Genomic DNA, 12,137 nt, shown 5'->3' with positions numbered 1-12,137 from the left:
ATATTTTCTCGTGGTACGGATTCCACGTCAGAACAATGAGCAGCTTTGATGGAGGAAAGAAGCGCGACGAGATTTGGGTGACTCAAGACCCTAGATTTACGCAGAGTCTGCGGCTTAATCCTCTTAGCTCTTCACGCTGGCGAAATATTTTCCAGTGTTTCTCGCTCTTGTTGCCTCTAGGTGGCTTCATCCTTAATGGCTTTCGTCTCCTCCTTAATTAGCCATTTAGACTCCAGCTCCGCATTCTTCTGCATGAAATATCTACCGAGTTTTTAGAGGGCGAGAGTGTGTCACCTCTGGCACATCCCGTCTCGGGACGTTAGATTCGCAGAGCGAGCTTGGTCTTTGATATACAACTTCATAGATACCTGTCCACACCGATCAACGATTTAAGAGCAGCGACGCGCAAGGAAACTTGGATTCTTTAATCAATGACACCTAGTTGCAACGTCGTTGGCAAGGTATCACGTTCGTAAACTAGTTTCCGTCATAGTCGATAGAAGTTTACTTTCCATTTTGTATCATCCGCACGTATTTTCTGTTACCTTCATCTTTCCCAACTTTGCCCAATTCCCAAACTTTGACCCTTTTTGCATATTATTCGCGAACCCTGTTCGGCTGTAGTTTCGAGTCAACATGGCGAAATAGAATGGACGTTAGTTCTGGTTTTAACAAGATTTCCCTGCACCGTGTTATTTTCTTCGTTGCTTCCTCTTTGCACGTCCCTTCGGATATTTTCTTTCCGACTTTTGGAATACTCGCCAATTGCAGTGTACGCACGCCGAGTATCGTTATAATTCCATCCCACGGATCACGATTTCGATTTAAGTGCTCAGCTACAGGTGCCGGGAAATTTGAGGGATGATCGTTGAAGCTGAAATAAGGCGAAAGTCAAGAATAAAGGAATTGCGTTTTCGGCGTTGTCTTTTAGTTATTGACAATTAGAAATCGGACGAAATACATCTGCACGCGAGCAAACCTCCTTACACGAAGGAAAGGAGGTTAGCCTGAGCAACGGGGCGCACAGTGACCCTCAAACCGAACGACACATGGGCTGCAGCTTGCGTCGTACGAGTCGTAAAGAGGAAGATCGTGATATTCAGAGACGTAAACTACATTTTGCAAGCGAAGTATCACGCATAATTTGTTAACACTCTGTATGCGGCACATTGTTGCAACAAATAAATACCTGCTATGACGACGTTATAAAACGCTATAAAACGCTGTATGTCAAATAGTGTAAATCACTGTTCTGAGTATTCTGGAGGATTAGACTGTTGCTTGGCGCGCAGGAATCGCAAGGTAGCGTGCAAACTTCACTAGAATGCTGCGTCGCGCCGTCAAATATTTGCGTTGGATGGAAAATCCGCGTAAGCAGGTTTCCATTCGATACGGTCGTCTCCCGTTGCTGTAAAAGTCTTTCTGCGATAAGCTAACCGAAAATTGTAATTTTCAGGCCTGTGAAGCATTTCTGTCTTTGCTTTCGTCAAACGATGTTCCCCCGTGCAGAACCCAAAGAGTGACATCGCTATTATTATCCGGCTGGCGAGCTCGAATTGCGGTGTTTCAGCCGTTGGTCCATTGCGGAGCGCAAACAGGCAGACCACGAAGAGTAGAGAGAGAGAGAGAGAGAGCGAGAGGAGAGGAAGAGGATAGCATAATAAACAACGGATTCCGATTCCCAGGTCCAGAGACGCGAGCCGGGATTCTATCTGGTCGTTGGGACGAAGGAATTAACTCGGCCAGGCCTCCGCAAAGAAGCCTTTTAGGGAGGCGTACCGCGATTAGGACAAAAGAGTTGCGCTGGAAAATGGAGAACTTGAAAATGGATAACGACGGCGTAATTGCGCCGCTTCATTAGGAAGCTTCTTTCTTCCTTTGCCGGTTGTACAGGATTGTCCGCCATGCTGTCGTTGGGCGGATTTCTTTTTCGAAGGATACTTGCATGTTTTTGCACCGGCTAATGGAACAACCTGAAACAGGATCGGGATCAATTGTACGAGCCCTTTTTGTCGGCTGATCGATTCGAGCCAGGCTTTTGTAAGCATCGGAGGTGGGAGCACAGATGATCCTTTTCATTATTCCCTGAAAGACCTCTCTTAATTTAGTAGCACAATCGTAAGAATTATAGTTAGTGGAGCGCGCGTTTCTGCGCGTATTCTTATGCCTTTCAGAACGTAATTAAAGAAATCCTGGCAGAAAATTGCTTTATTGCCAAGCACCGTGAAAAGCCTTATGCCTTGCACGCTTTATACATCGTCTCGCATTGCGCGAATTTCGTGCAATTTTCCATTTTCACGTTTTCTACAAATGCGAAAATATTCAGTCTGGTAATTATTTATCCCGATCAAACTGACTAAATTTTTATCTTACGGGAGATTACGCGAGCGGATCTCGGAGCGTGCAGGTTACACGTACTTGAGTTAGCAACCTAAACTCGTTGGAATTTGTATAATCGTAGGAATTGTAATTATTAATCGAATTAATTGACACTGTTTTACATGGCTGACCGGATCTTGAGACTATCGAGGCCACATGTACCTAGGTCAGGAGCGAGCGATTTCTGTTACTATTTTCTAAGAAATTCCCTTGGATCCAACGCTATAATTCAATGCAACGAATTGTTAATATTCCAATTAACGTAACTAAAATCGTTATACAGGGATAGATGACGAGATCTCCAGGGATTCGTAGAACTTTCATGGAGTATGGTACTTCAAGGATGGTCGCAAGAAGGAACAGAGATATTGTCTGGCTCATAGGGGAGTCGGAGCCCCATCCATCGACAGTAGATCGCGATTGCAATCGTGGATGCGTCGTTACGTATGCAGCCTGCGTCCGGATCGGTCTTCCTACTAATAACATCACGCATTCCGGCTGTCTTTGCATCCCACGCCTCGACTTAGCTGCGGAGTAAAGCGCGAATGCCGTCTCCTGTCGTCACGTAACGCTTTCGCACCAGAAAGCTGTTCCTCCACAGGAAGTTGAAAAGCCTTGGCTGATTGTGACGCGCGATGTAAACGTTTCACTGAACTTTACGGTGGCTCGTCAGACCATTCGTCGACATCTTTTACCAACATATTACTCGCTTTGTACGAAACGTCTTGAAATTTCATTTTATATCCCGTCCCAGTTATGGTTTCATCGATGAAATATTTTTACCATACTCTGAAAACGCGTACCTGAGTCGCAAGATATTTGGTACAGGTATATTAATTTGCAGAGGTCAGGAAAAGGTATTTCAACTATCCACTGTGTTCTTAAGTCTCGGTATTCAGTAGCTTTTTATACGCCAGTGGTGACCATTCGTACGGTATACCGATTTTTCATTAAATGTAAGTTTGCGTAATTGCAAACATCTTGCGACGTTTACGTACATTTTCAGATTGCATTGAAACTTTCCCGATTTAATCTCGCGACAGTCGCGTTTCATTAGAGCGTTATTGAAATATGAAAATGTTTCCTGCGACACGCGCAACCTGCACGTGAAACTTTAATATGGCAAGTGTAGGGATACTCGCGCGAGTCACTGTACGTCACTGAACGTTCGAACGAGAATCCAACGCGTGCAAGGTGCGCTTGGATGTCATGAAAGAACGCATCCTGGAGATATTGGCGGCGACGATTAAAAATCCTGCAGTTTTATATCCTTTGTCTTTTCCATTTCTCGAATTTCATTCGGATCCTCTTAGAAACCAGTGTGTTTCTGTCCGATGTTATCTGTATACTAATGCTGGAATTATTTTAACAGGATCTTTCTGTTTGATGGGTCTGACGAGGGTGGTTTCTTCGAGCTGTTTCCCTCGAGGGCGGCGCAGGATGAAGGACGGAATTAAGGCGACCATATTGCGACGAAATAGAATCGTTTCGGTTGCCTACACGAAGGGTAGAAACTAGGGTCGGAGATAGGACACCTTGTTCCTGCTTTTTACGTCGCTTTTCGGGCAGTCGCGGAAGAGAAACTTTGCCGGCAATTAATTTCTTCTATTTTCTTTTCTTTTTTTCTCTAAATGCTTCAAAAGTATGTAGAACGCGTTGAAAGGTACTCGGCGAAACTGAAGATTTACCGCTTTCGTCTCTAGCGGTTCCGGTGAATTATTGCTAGGATTCTTTATCGGTGTATTACGTTCGCGAGAAGAGAAATAATTTAAGAACGCTTGGAACGTTTTGGAAAACGTTTGCAAGTCCCTGGTCTGCGTCTGCCCTGTCACATTCGTCGTCTGCTGAATTTTAATTCACCCGTAGCGGAGCAGGAACACCGAAGAAGATGCCGAAGCGAGAGCCGCCTGATTTTACTTTCTTTTATTTCCACCGCGAAATTCCTATTTTCGGATATCGTTCGTTAACGGATCGCGTCGAGTCTACCCGATCGAAGGGATGCGATTTCTTCGGATTGCTGGCTGATTATGGGACGGAAGAACGAGATTGAAACTACGAGGGCGTGTAGATAGACAAACGAACAAGGACAGCGTTCAAGGATCGACCTGCCTATGCATGCACCTAGCGATGGGTATAACGCCGAAGCAAGTCGCCACGGGCCATCGTGCACAATCCTCTTCGATCGCCGCGAAAATCATAAAATCATCGAGGTTTTTTAAGACCTCGGTGCAATCCTGGAGATAGCGTAGGAAAAGATTCGACCGAGAAGTTGTTGAAGTTCGTTAGAATACGTAGGCGCGTCGAAGGGGACTGAGATGTTTGAAGGATGAAATTGCCGGAGAAGTTACCGGGAAGAGAATCGAATGGCCATCGCTATGTACGGGAGCGAGGCGTGCGCCAACACTCCACCACCACCACATCCACCAGTGCCACCACCACGATCGTGTCCGCCACCACTACCAGCCAACGGCGCACCTCGACTCTGTGCCACCTCTACTGCCTCCATCAGTCGACCCCGTGCAACGCGGCTCGCCGGCCGCCGCGCGAAAATTTACCCTCTGCCCGCCTCGATCTGCGCGCGATCCCTTTGTTTGTCTTTCCGCGACGCAGTCGTGTGTCCTTGGCGACTCGCGCCATCACGGCCAGCCATACAACAGGGTTCCTGCTTCAGCAGAGTGTGATCGACGACTGTAGTAGCCGCGTAGAGCGTGTTTCGTTGCCACTTGTAGGAGGAGCGCGACCAGAAGAAGAGACATTTGGTCCGGGACTGGAAAAAAGGTGAAAAAAAGAAAGAAAAAAAAAAAGAAAAAGGTGATATCGAACGCGCGTGCGTGTGCAAGTTGATCGGTGCGTATGCTTGGAAAGGTCACGGTGAATTAGACAGGCACAGAGGTAGCGCGAAATACGGGGAGACGGCGTGGTTAGAGAGTGGAGGCGAACGGAGAGGATTCCGCGCAAAAGCCGGCTCCACGGCCGGTCCCCCACTCGCTAACTTGTTGAGTCTCTCTCGGCAGGTGTGCTCCACGAAACTCTCTGCAGCGGAGCCAACCACGATGACGAACCTCGCGTTCCTGCTTCTTCTTCTCTGCTCAAGTTCCGTCAGGGCGAACGTGTCCGCGCAGAGGAACAACGTGCACAACGATCTCAAGGTGGTGGAGACCACCAGCGGCCTGGTTCGCGGATTCTCCCGTACGATACTGGACAAGGAGGTTCACATATTCTATGGAATCCCCTTCGCCAAGCCTCCGATAGGGCCGCTCCGATTCAGAAAGCCGCTGCCCATAGAACCTTGGCACGGAATCCTGAACGCCACTGTGCTACCCAACAGCTGCTACCAGGAGAGGTACGAGTACTTCCCTGGCTTTCCAGGGGAGGAAATGTGGAACCCCAACACCAACATCTCCGAGGATTGTCTGTACTTGAACATCTGGGTGCCGCAGAAGTTTCGACTGAGACACAAGGGCTCGGAGCCGCCGAACAACGGGGACAAGAACGGCCTGCCCCTTCTGGTCTGGATCTATGGAGGTGGTTTCATGAGCGGCACCGCTACCCTGGACGTGTACGACGCGGACATCATGGCAGTCACCAGCAACGCCATCATCGCCTCCATGCAGTACAGAGTTGGCGCTTTTGGGTTTCTCTATTTGAACAAACATTTCACCAACAGTGAAGAGGCTCCTGGCAATATGGGTCTGTGGGATCAGGCTCTGGCACTCAGATGGCTCAGGGACAACGCGGCAGCCTTCGGAGGCGATCCTGACCTCATCACCATCTTTGGCGAGTCCGCCGGAGGCAGCTCCGTGTCTCTGCACCTGATCTCTCCGGTGACTCGCGGTCTGGTCCGCCGAGGAATCCTCCAGAGTGGCACTTTGAACGCTCCATGGAGCTACATGACCGGGGAGAAAGCGAACGAAGTGGCCAGGATACTGGTCGACGACTGTGGCTGCAACTCCACCATGCTTCAGGAGAATCCTGCTAGGGTGATGGCCTGCATGAGGTCCGTGGACGCCAAGACCATCTCTGTCCAACAATGGAACAGCTACTGGGGCATCCTAGGCTTCCCATCGGCGCCCACCATCGACGGAATCTTCCTACCTAAAGATCCTCTGGATCTTCTCAGGGAGGCCGATTTCAAGGACACGGAGATTCTCATCGGGAACAACAAGAACGAGGGTAAGTCGACCTTTGTCAGTTAACGTACCGGTGTCGCGTATCAGCGAAACCGGTTGTTTCGTGCGCCGCTGCAGAGGTGATCAGAGGACGATACACTGGAACAAGCTCGAATCGATAGAGTAACGCTGTTCGCAGAGATTTTTTTTCGTGTGGAAACGTCAGTCGGACAGGTTTGAAACGTTCGTTACGTAAAATACCGTTGAGCCGGACCGACCAGCCGCGTCGGCTGGGAACAATGGTTCCGGTGTATTGTCGTTGGATAATGCGGATAGCTATTCGTTATTGGCTCGTGATCCGCCTTTCTGTTTAATGAAAAGCTGCGTCGCGCGATGCAGCCTCGAGAAATTATTTCGCAATCTTTAAACGCGACCCACTCTACCTAATTAACCTTCCGCGATTTAAATGCCTCTGGGACCTCGGCTCGATAGGTTCCCTCGCGTGGTCGAGATCGACCGAGTCTTTTAGCCGCATTCAGAAATCTATGCGGCAAACTTTACGGTTGTTGGTGGTCGGTGCCGTCAGAAGACGAGCTCTAGCGACTTTCAACTTCTTTAAATCGCGTCCGACCAACAAACGGAACCTGTTGACGGTGCTTGCGCGATTGCCTCGTCGTTACATGGTGCCGATTTGATCGCGGCTCGGTTCGAGTTAGATCCTAGAATCTGTACAGGCGAAAAGTACAGGCCGAGAGACTCGTCGATTGCTGGCCCGAGGAACAGTTCGTTAATGGCAGTTTTTCGCTGCAACGAGTCGAGGTAATTAAGTAACTCTTCTGCTCGTTTTGTCTTCGTCGTGTCCCTGCTTTAAATCGAACGCTTCTTTTCTCGTCTTTTTCTCGCCCGCGAGAGAAGTTGAGCGCGGCAGCGCTCGATGATTGCTCGCCGGATCATAAATCACACCGTTATTCGCGACGATTTCAAGCTGCTCTCGGAATATTTGATCCTGCAGTCGTGAGGGACGGGAAACCTGTTAGCATGGCGAGTTTCAATTGGAAGGAGAAAGAGAGAAAAAAAGAAGAAGAATCATACGGTCGCCTAAGATTGCGAGAAAAAAAGCTTCTTCGACGTTAAATGATTTAATCGAGTTGATCGAGCGCTCCGTTTCCACGGGGATGAAAGGGACAAAGTCTGATAAATTGTATCCTGTCCTTGAAGTCTTAGCCGTAAAATGATGAATCAGACTTATCTAGCTCGCTCTTCGGCGCTTCTTTAAAACGATTCGTTAGTTCGATTCTTCGGATTTCGGTCTTTGTAACGTTCACCAGCATGGCGATCGTGCTCCACGTCGATTGCTACGTAGGTGCTGAGTTTTTGCCGCACACAGTGAGAAAAAGTGCGGAGAAGTCGAGCTTGCGGTAATTGGAAACGCGTAGCTTGCAGCTATAATTAGCTGGATCACATAAAATATCGTCCCCGAAATCAGTGTAATCTGTTTTCTCCTTTCGAAGGTAAAACTCGAAAGCAGAATTGAAATTCAAACAAATTTACCACGAAGATCGATAAATATCTACGAGACATATTAACGAACAAGTGACGATTTTTAATATAATACTTAGACAAACGGACTTTTTAAAAACCTGTCTACACAGTGGTCATATACAGCGCCTCTTAGTTTCACGAGCCTGTTGCTGTGATCGTTGTTCGTTAACGATAATAATAACTGTTGAGGTTATTAGATGTACAAACAGAGAAACGCGTGGATAAATCGTAAAATAGAAAATATATTTTAATACAGAAGTGCAAGTACAAGTAGGAATATAATTTGAGCTGGTCCAGATCCACACGCCACCAGTGTTACCCTATAACTGAAAACCCCGAAGCCATCGTCGCCTGTCTATGGTTTACCTTCGTCCCAGTCTATCGTCTATACGCTGTCGATGGCTTCAGTGCCTGAGAAAGCTAAAAAGACCAGATGTAAAGTTTTCTTAGAGGTGGTGATCACTTCAACAATAACAACAAATATCCTTAGCATGGAAGATAACGATAGTCGATAAACACTTGTACCGAGCTATGGAACCGACTAGCACGGTGCAATTTTATTCAACGTGGTCGATAAATGATTTTCTGGTATAGGCAACGAGACAGTCCGTACATGCGATAGAAAAGACCTGGATAAGCTGATGGAAGTGATAGTCTTGGCGATAGATTATCGGCGAAATAGAGCCGAATTCATTTCACGTAGTCGAGAATCGGTGTGACGCATCACGATATACGCGTACCTGCATCAGCAATTTCACCCATTCAGAGTCTCGCTCGATATGATATCTTGCGCCTGACACCTGTGCAAATTCACGTTGCAACTGACAATTGAGTGTCGCTCTAATGCCGAACCGCTTAACGGTATCTTGGTGAACGGATTGAACGTGGCAATTTCACGACTGTGCCCTTCGGGCGCGCACATTTATCTCCGCCAGGAATATGTAGATATCCTAATTCAAATAACAATTCACCTGACACTTTGAACAGCTAACGCCTTGGCGTAACGGAACGCAGCGTCTTAAATCTAAAATCATCTGACTCAGGCCAAACACGCTAACTCCTAGACGTGACATCAGATTGTAGGTGTAGCTTAGACTCAAGGACTCAGCTCGGACCACGTAAATAGGGCCCAGCTTTCCCATCCAATTTAATGTCATACTTTGACCTAACACGCTAACTCTATCCTAACATGCCAGCCCCGAATCTTAATTCGCTAGTTTCAATTTAACACGTAAGGTCCTGCCTTAAGGTAATTTAACATGTAGGAGTTGTAAAGACTCGGCTCCTACCGTAGCGTAAATTCCAATCGAGCCTCGATATTCTGATTTCGATCTAACGCAGATCGACTTGATTATAGGCGTTGTAAGCAGGTCTTAATCTTGTAGCTCAGACCTGATAACCTAACTTGATCCTAACGTCGCGGCTCGAATCTGAGTCAGCCTAACCCTTAGCCTAATTCTAGCTTACGTCAAGTTGAACCGGGCTACTAATCAAGACCCGGCCGTGCAGGGAAATTAGCGTGAGCGATCGTCGTACCTGTAACGTAACCAAAGTGTGGTGTATTTTCAAAATTCAATTTCCACGATCTAAATAATATTTTAACAGGCGAATGTGGCAAGTGTTAGTTAGCGGTGATTAGATTAGACCGTGGATTTTTATGGGTCCGTGAGATAATAATACGAGAAACTATAGACGATATAGCAGAAGTTCCACTTCTTTATTTTACCTGGCAAATACGCAAGAAAAATTATTTTATTAATTTCATCAAAATTAAAATATTGCAGAAAATATATAACTCTGTTTGTCTGTCCGCACAGATTATCGTCTTTTATTTTGCATTTTTCTTTTTACATTAGCCGACTTGTCGTGTCGATGGATATAGAAATAAATAAATAAATTTGCCAGTCTGTTCGCCTGTCAGTAACCCAGAGATCAACGACTGGACATTGAAGAACTTGACGCGCAACCCGTTTCAGTGCTGTTTTGAAAATTGTACGAATATGAAAAAATAGAATATTCCTCCGTCAGAATATTCCATGCCCGAGAAAAGTACATTGGACGAACCAAAGAAGAACAAGATCCCATCGACTTTGTACAATCTACAGGGTGTATCACTTTAACCTTGGTCGAAGAAACGAGTTTGGGGTCCGTTGGCCGAGGGAACTGGCGCGCCAGCGAATACAAACAACGGGACAGAGCCGAGGGTTGAACTTCGGGTGAACAGAAAATTGAAAATGGGATTTGTTTAATTAATCTTCCGCCATCCGGGAAATTAAGGGGACAGCGGGGTGTTTCACGGTGCGACGAAGTTACGATGGAACATGGCGTGTTTTCATGGCGAGTGCAATTCTGTTTGGCGGCGCGCAACTTGCGCCAACTTTGCAAAATCTAGCGAGCCGGATTCAAATTCTTCGCGCACCCTATCCTTCCGCCCTCGTTTCCTGCTTCTTAACCAACTTTCCCGCGACATCGTCAGAATTTTAATGGGACACGGAATACCGTGTATCCGTTGAAACATTTCCCTTTTCCTCTCTTTTTCTCTCGTCCGATCTCTTACGAGGGAATTTTTTCCCCCGTGTATTCTTCCTCCGATACATTCGAACGGGATGAATGGACGTTGGCTTTTTCCCTTTTTCTTTGCACCAGCGAATGATTTGTAGGAATTAGCGAACGAGCGGCAAGGTAGACGGATAATTCAGCGCGACAGGAGGCGAGGGATTTATTCGAAATCGTCGCGTTGGAAATTCGGCAAGGGTGAGAAGCGAAAGTGACTCACCCTTGACCCGGCGCGTCCGCGAGCGCCGTAGTTTCCAGCGTTTCGCAATCTACATAAATAAAAAACGGGGGAAAAAATGGAGAGAGGGGAGACAGAGTAGTCGTTTTTTCGGTTCTCTTCTCGTTCCGGAAAAAACTGGCAGTTCCTGTCGTTGCCACCTCTATTTACATTTTATTCCGTATGCGGAGCGACCATAGAGTTCGCTGTTTAAAAAATCTCCCTGTTTTTTTTTTATTTTTTCATTTCTCTATTTTTTTCGTTTTGGTTGCGTAGTCCCACCAAAAAAAAAAAAAAAAAAGAAACAAAAGCGAAACGAAAAATAAAACGATAGATACGAACGTTTCGACGAATTGGATCGACTCGTTTCTAGGTATCCGAGGGCGGGAAATAACGATGGGGTTCTTGATGGAAGTTCCTTGGAAATGAAACGACGTGTTGCGTTAACGAGATCAAACGACGCTCCGTTCCGCAGTCGATAATTACATCAACGAGCTGTAGGATTATAATACGAGCGTAAATTCGTATACCGCTGCTATTAACCGAATAATGCATCGCCCTTTGCCTGGCATTAACCGAAACGAAATTATGAGGAAAGTGCCATACGAAGTAATTAGAGGCGACTGGCCGATCATTATGTCCCGTGTCACTGTTTCTATCCTCATTAGCTAGCCATCCAACGATATATCCATTCACGCCCCAAAACATCCGAGCTGTGGCTCGATTTTATTCACAAAATTGTCGCCCATGCATCTCCGTACAGATGTGCAGAAATGTACGATCGATCGTGAAGATAAAAGACAGTGTCGTGTACTTTCAAATTAGTCGAGTCCTATTTTATTAGCCGAATTGTAATTTAGTGGACACCGTATACACCAGAAAGTTACGTATTTTGAAAATTAGACGAGTTCCATTTTATTCATCGAATTGTAGTTTATGGGACACCGTATACACGTCCAGAAATTTACAACCGATTGTAAAGATAAAAGACAGTGTCGTATACTTTGAAAATTAGTCTGGTCCCATTTTATTAATCGAATTGTAGTTTATGGGACACCGTATACACGCCCAGAAATTTACAAGCGATTCTAAAGATAAAAGACAGTGTCGTGTACTTTGAAAATTAGTCGAGTCTCATTTTATTCATCAAATTGTAGTTTATGGGACACCGTATACATGTCCAGAAATTTACAAGCGATTGTTTGTAAAGACAAGAGACAGTGTCATGGATTGAACATGTAACGTATTTTGAAAATTAGACGAGTCCCATTTTATTAACCGAATTGTAGCTTATGGGACACCGTATACACGTCTAGAAACTTACAAGCGTTTGA

The 12,137-nt window shown here is 46.2% G+C and overlaps 1 protein-coding gene across 1 annotated transcript; it reads left to right on the top strand.

Annotated features, from left to right (window-relative positions):
* The first annotated feature begins 4,875 nt into the window (after nt 1-4,875).
* Nucleotides 4,876-10,239, top strand: LOC117242449 (acetylcholinesterase-like). The gene is given in 2 exon segments (XM_033509131.1): nt 4,876-6,573; nt 9,962-10,239. Coding segments are annotated over 2 exon segments (1,419 nt in total). The 5' UTR covers nt 4,876-5,432.
* Nucleotides 10,240-12,137: the final 1,898 nt, after the last annotated feature.

The sequence above is a fragment of the Bombus vosnesenskii genome, unplaced genomic scaffold, assembly GCF_011952255.1.
Source record: "Bombus vosnesenskii isolate JDL3184/JDL3185 unplaced genomic scaffold, Bvos_JDL3184-5_v1.1 scf7180000016274, whole genome shotgun sequence".
Taxonomy (NCBI): Eukaryota; Metazoa; Arthropoda; class Insecta; order Hymenoptera; family Apidae; genus Bombus; species Bombus vosnesenskii.
Note: the sequence above shows the minus strand (reverse complement) of the source record. Positions and strands in the feature narration are given on the sequence as shown.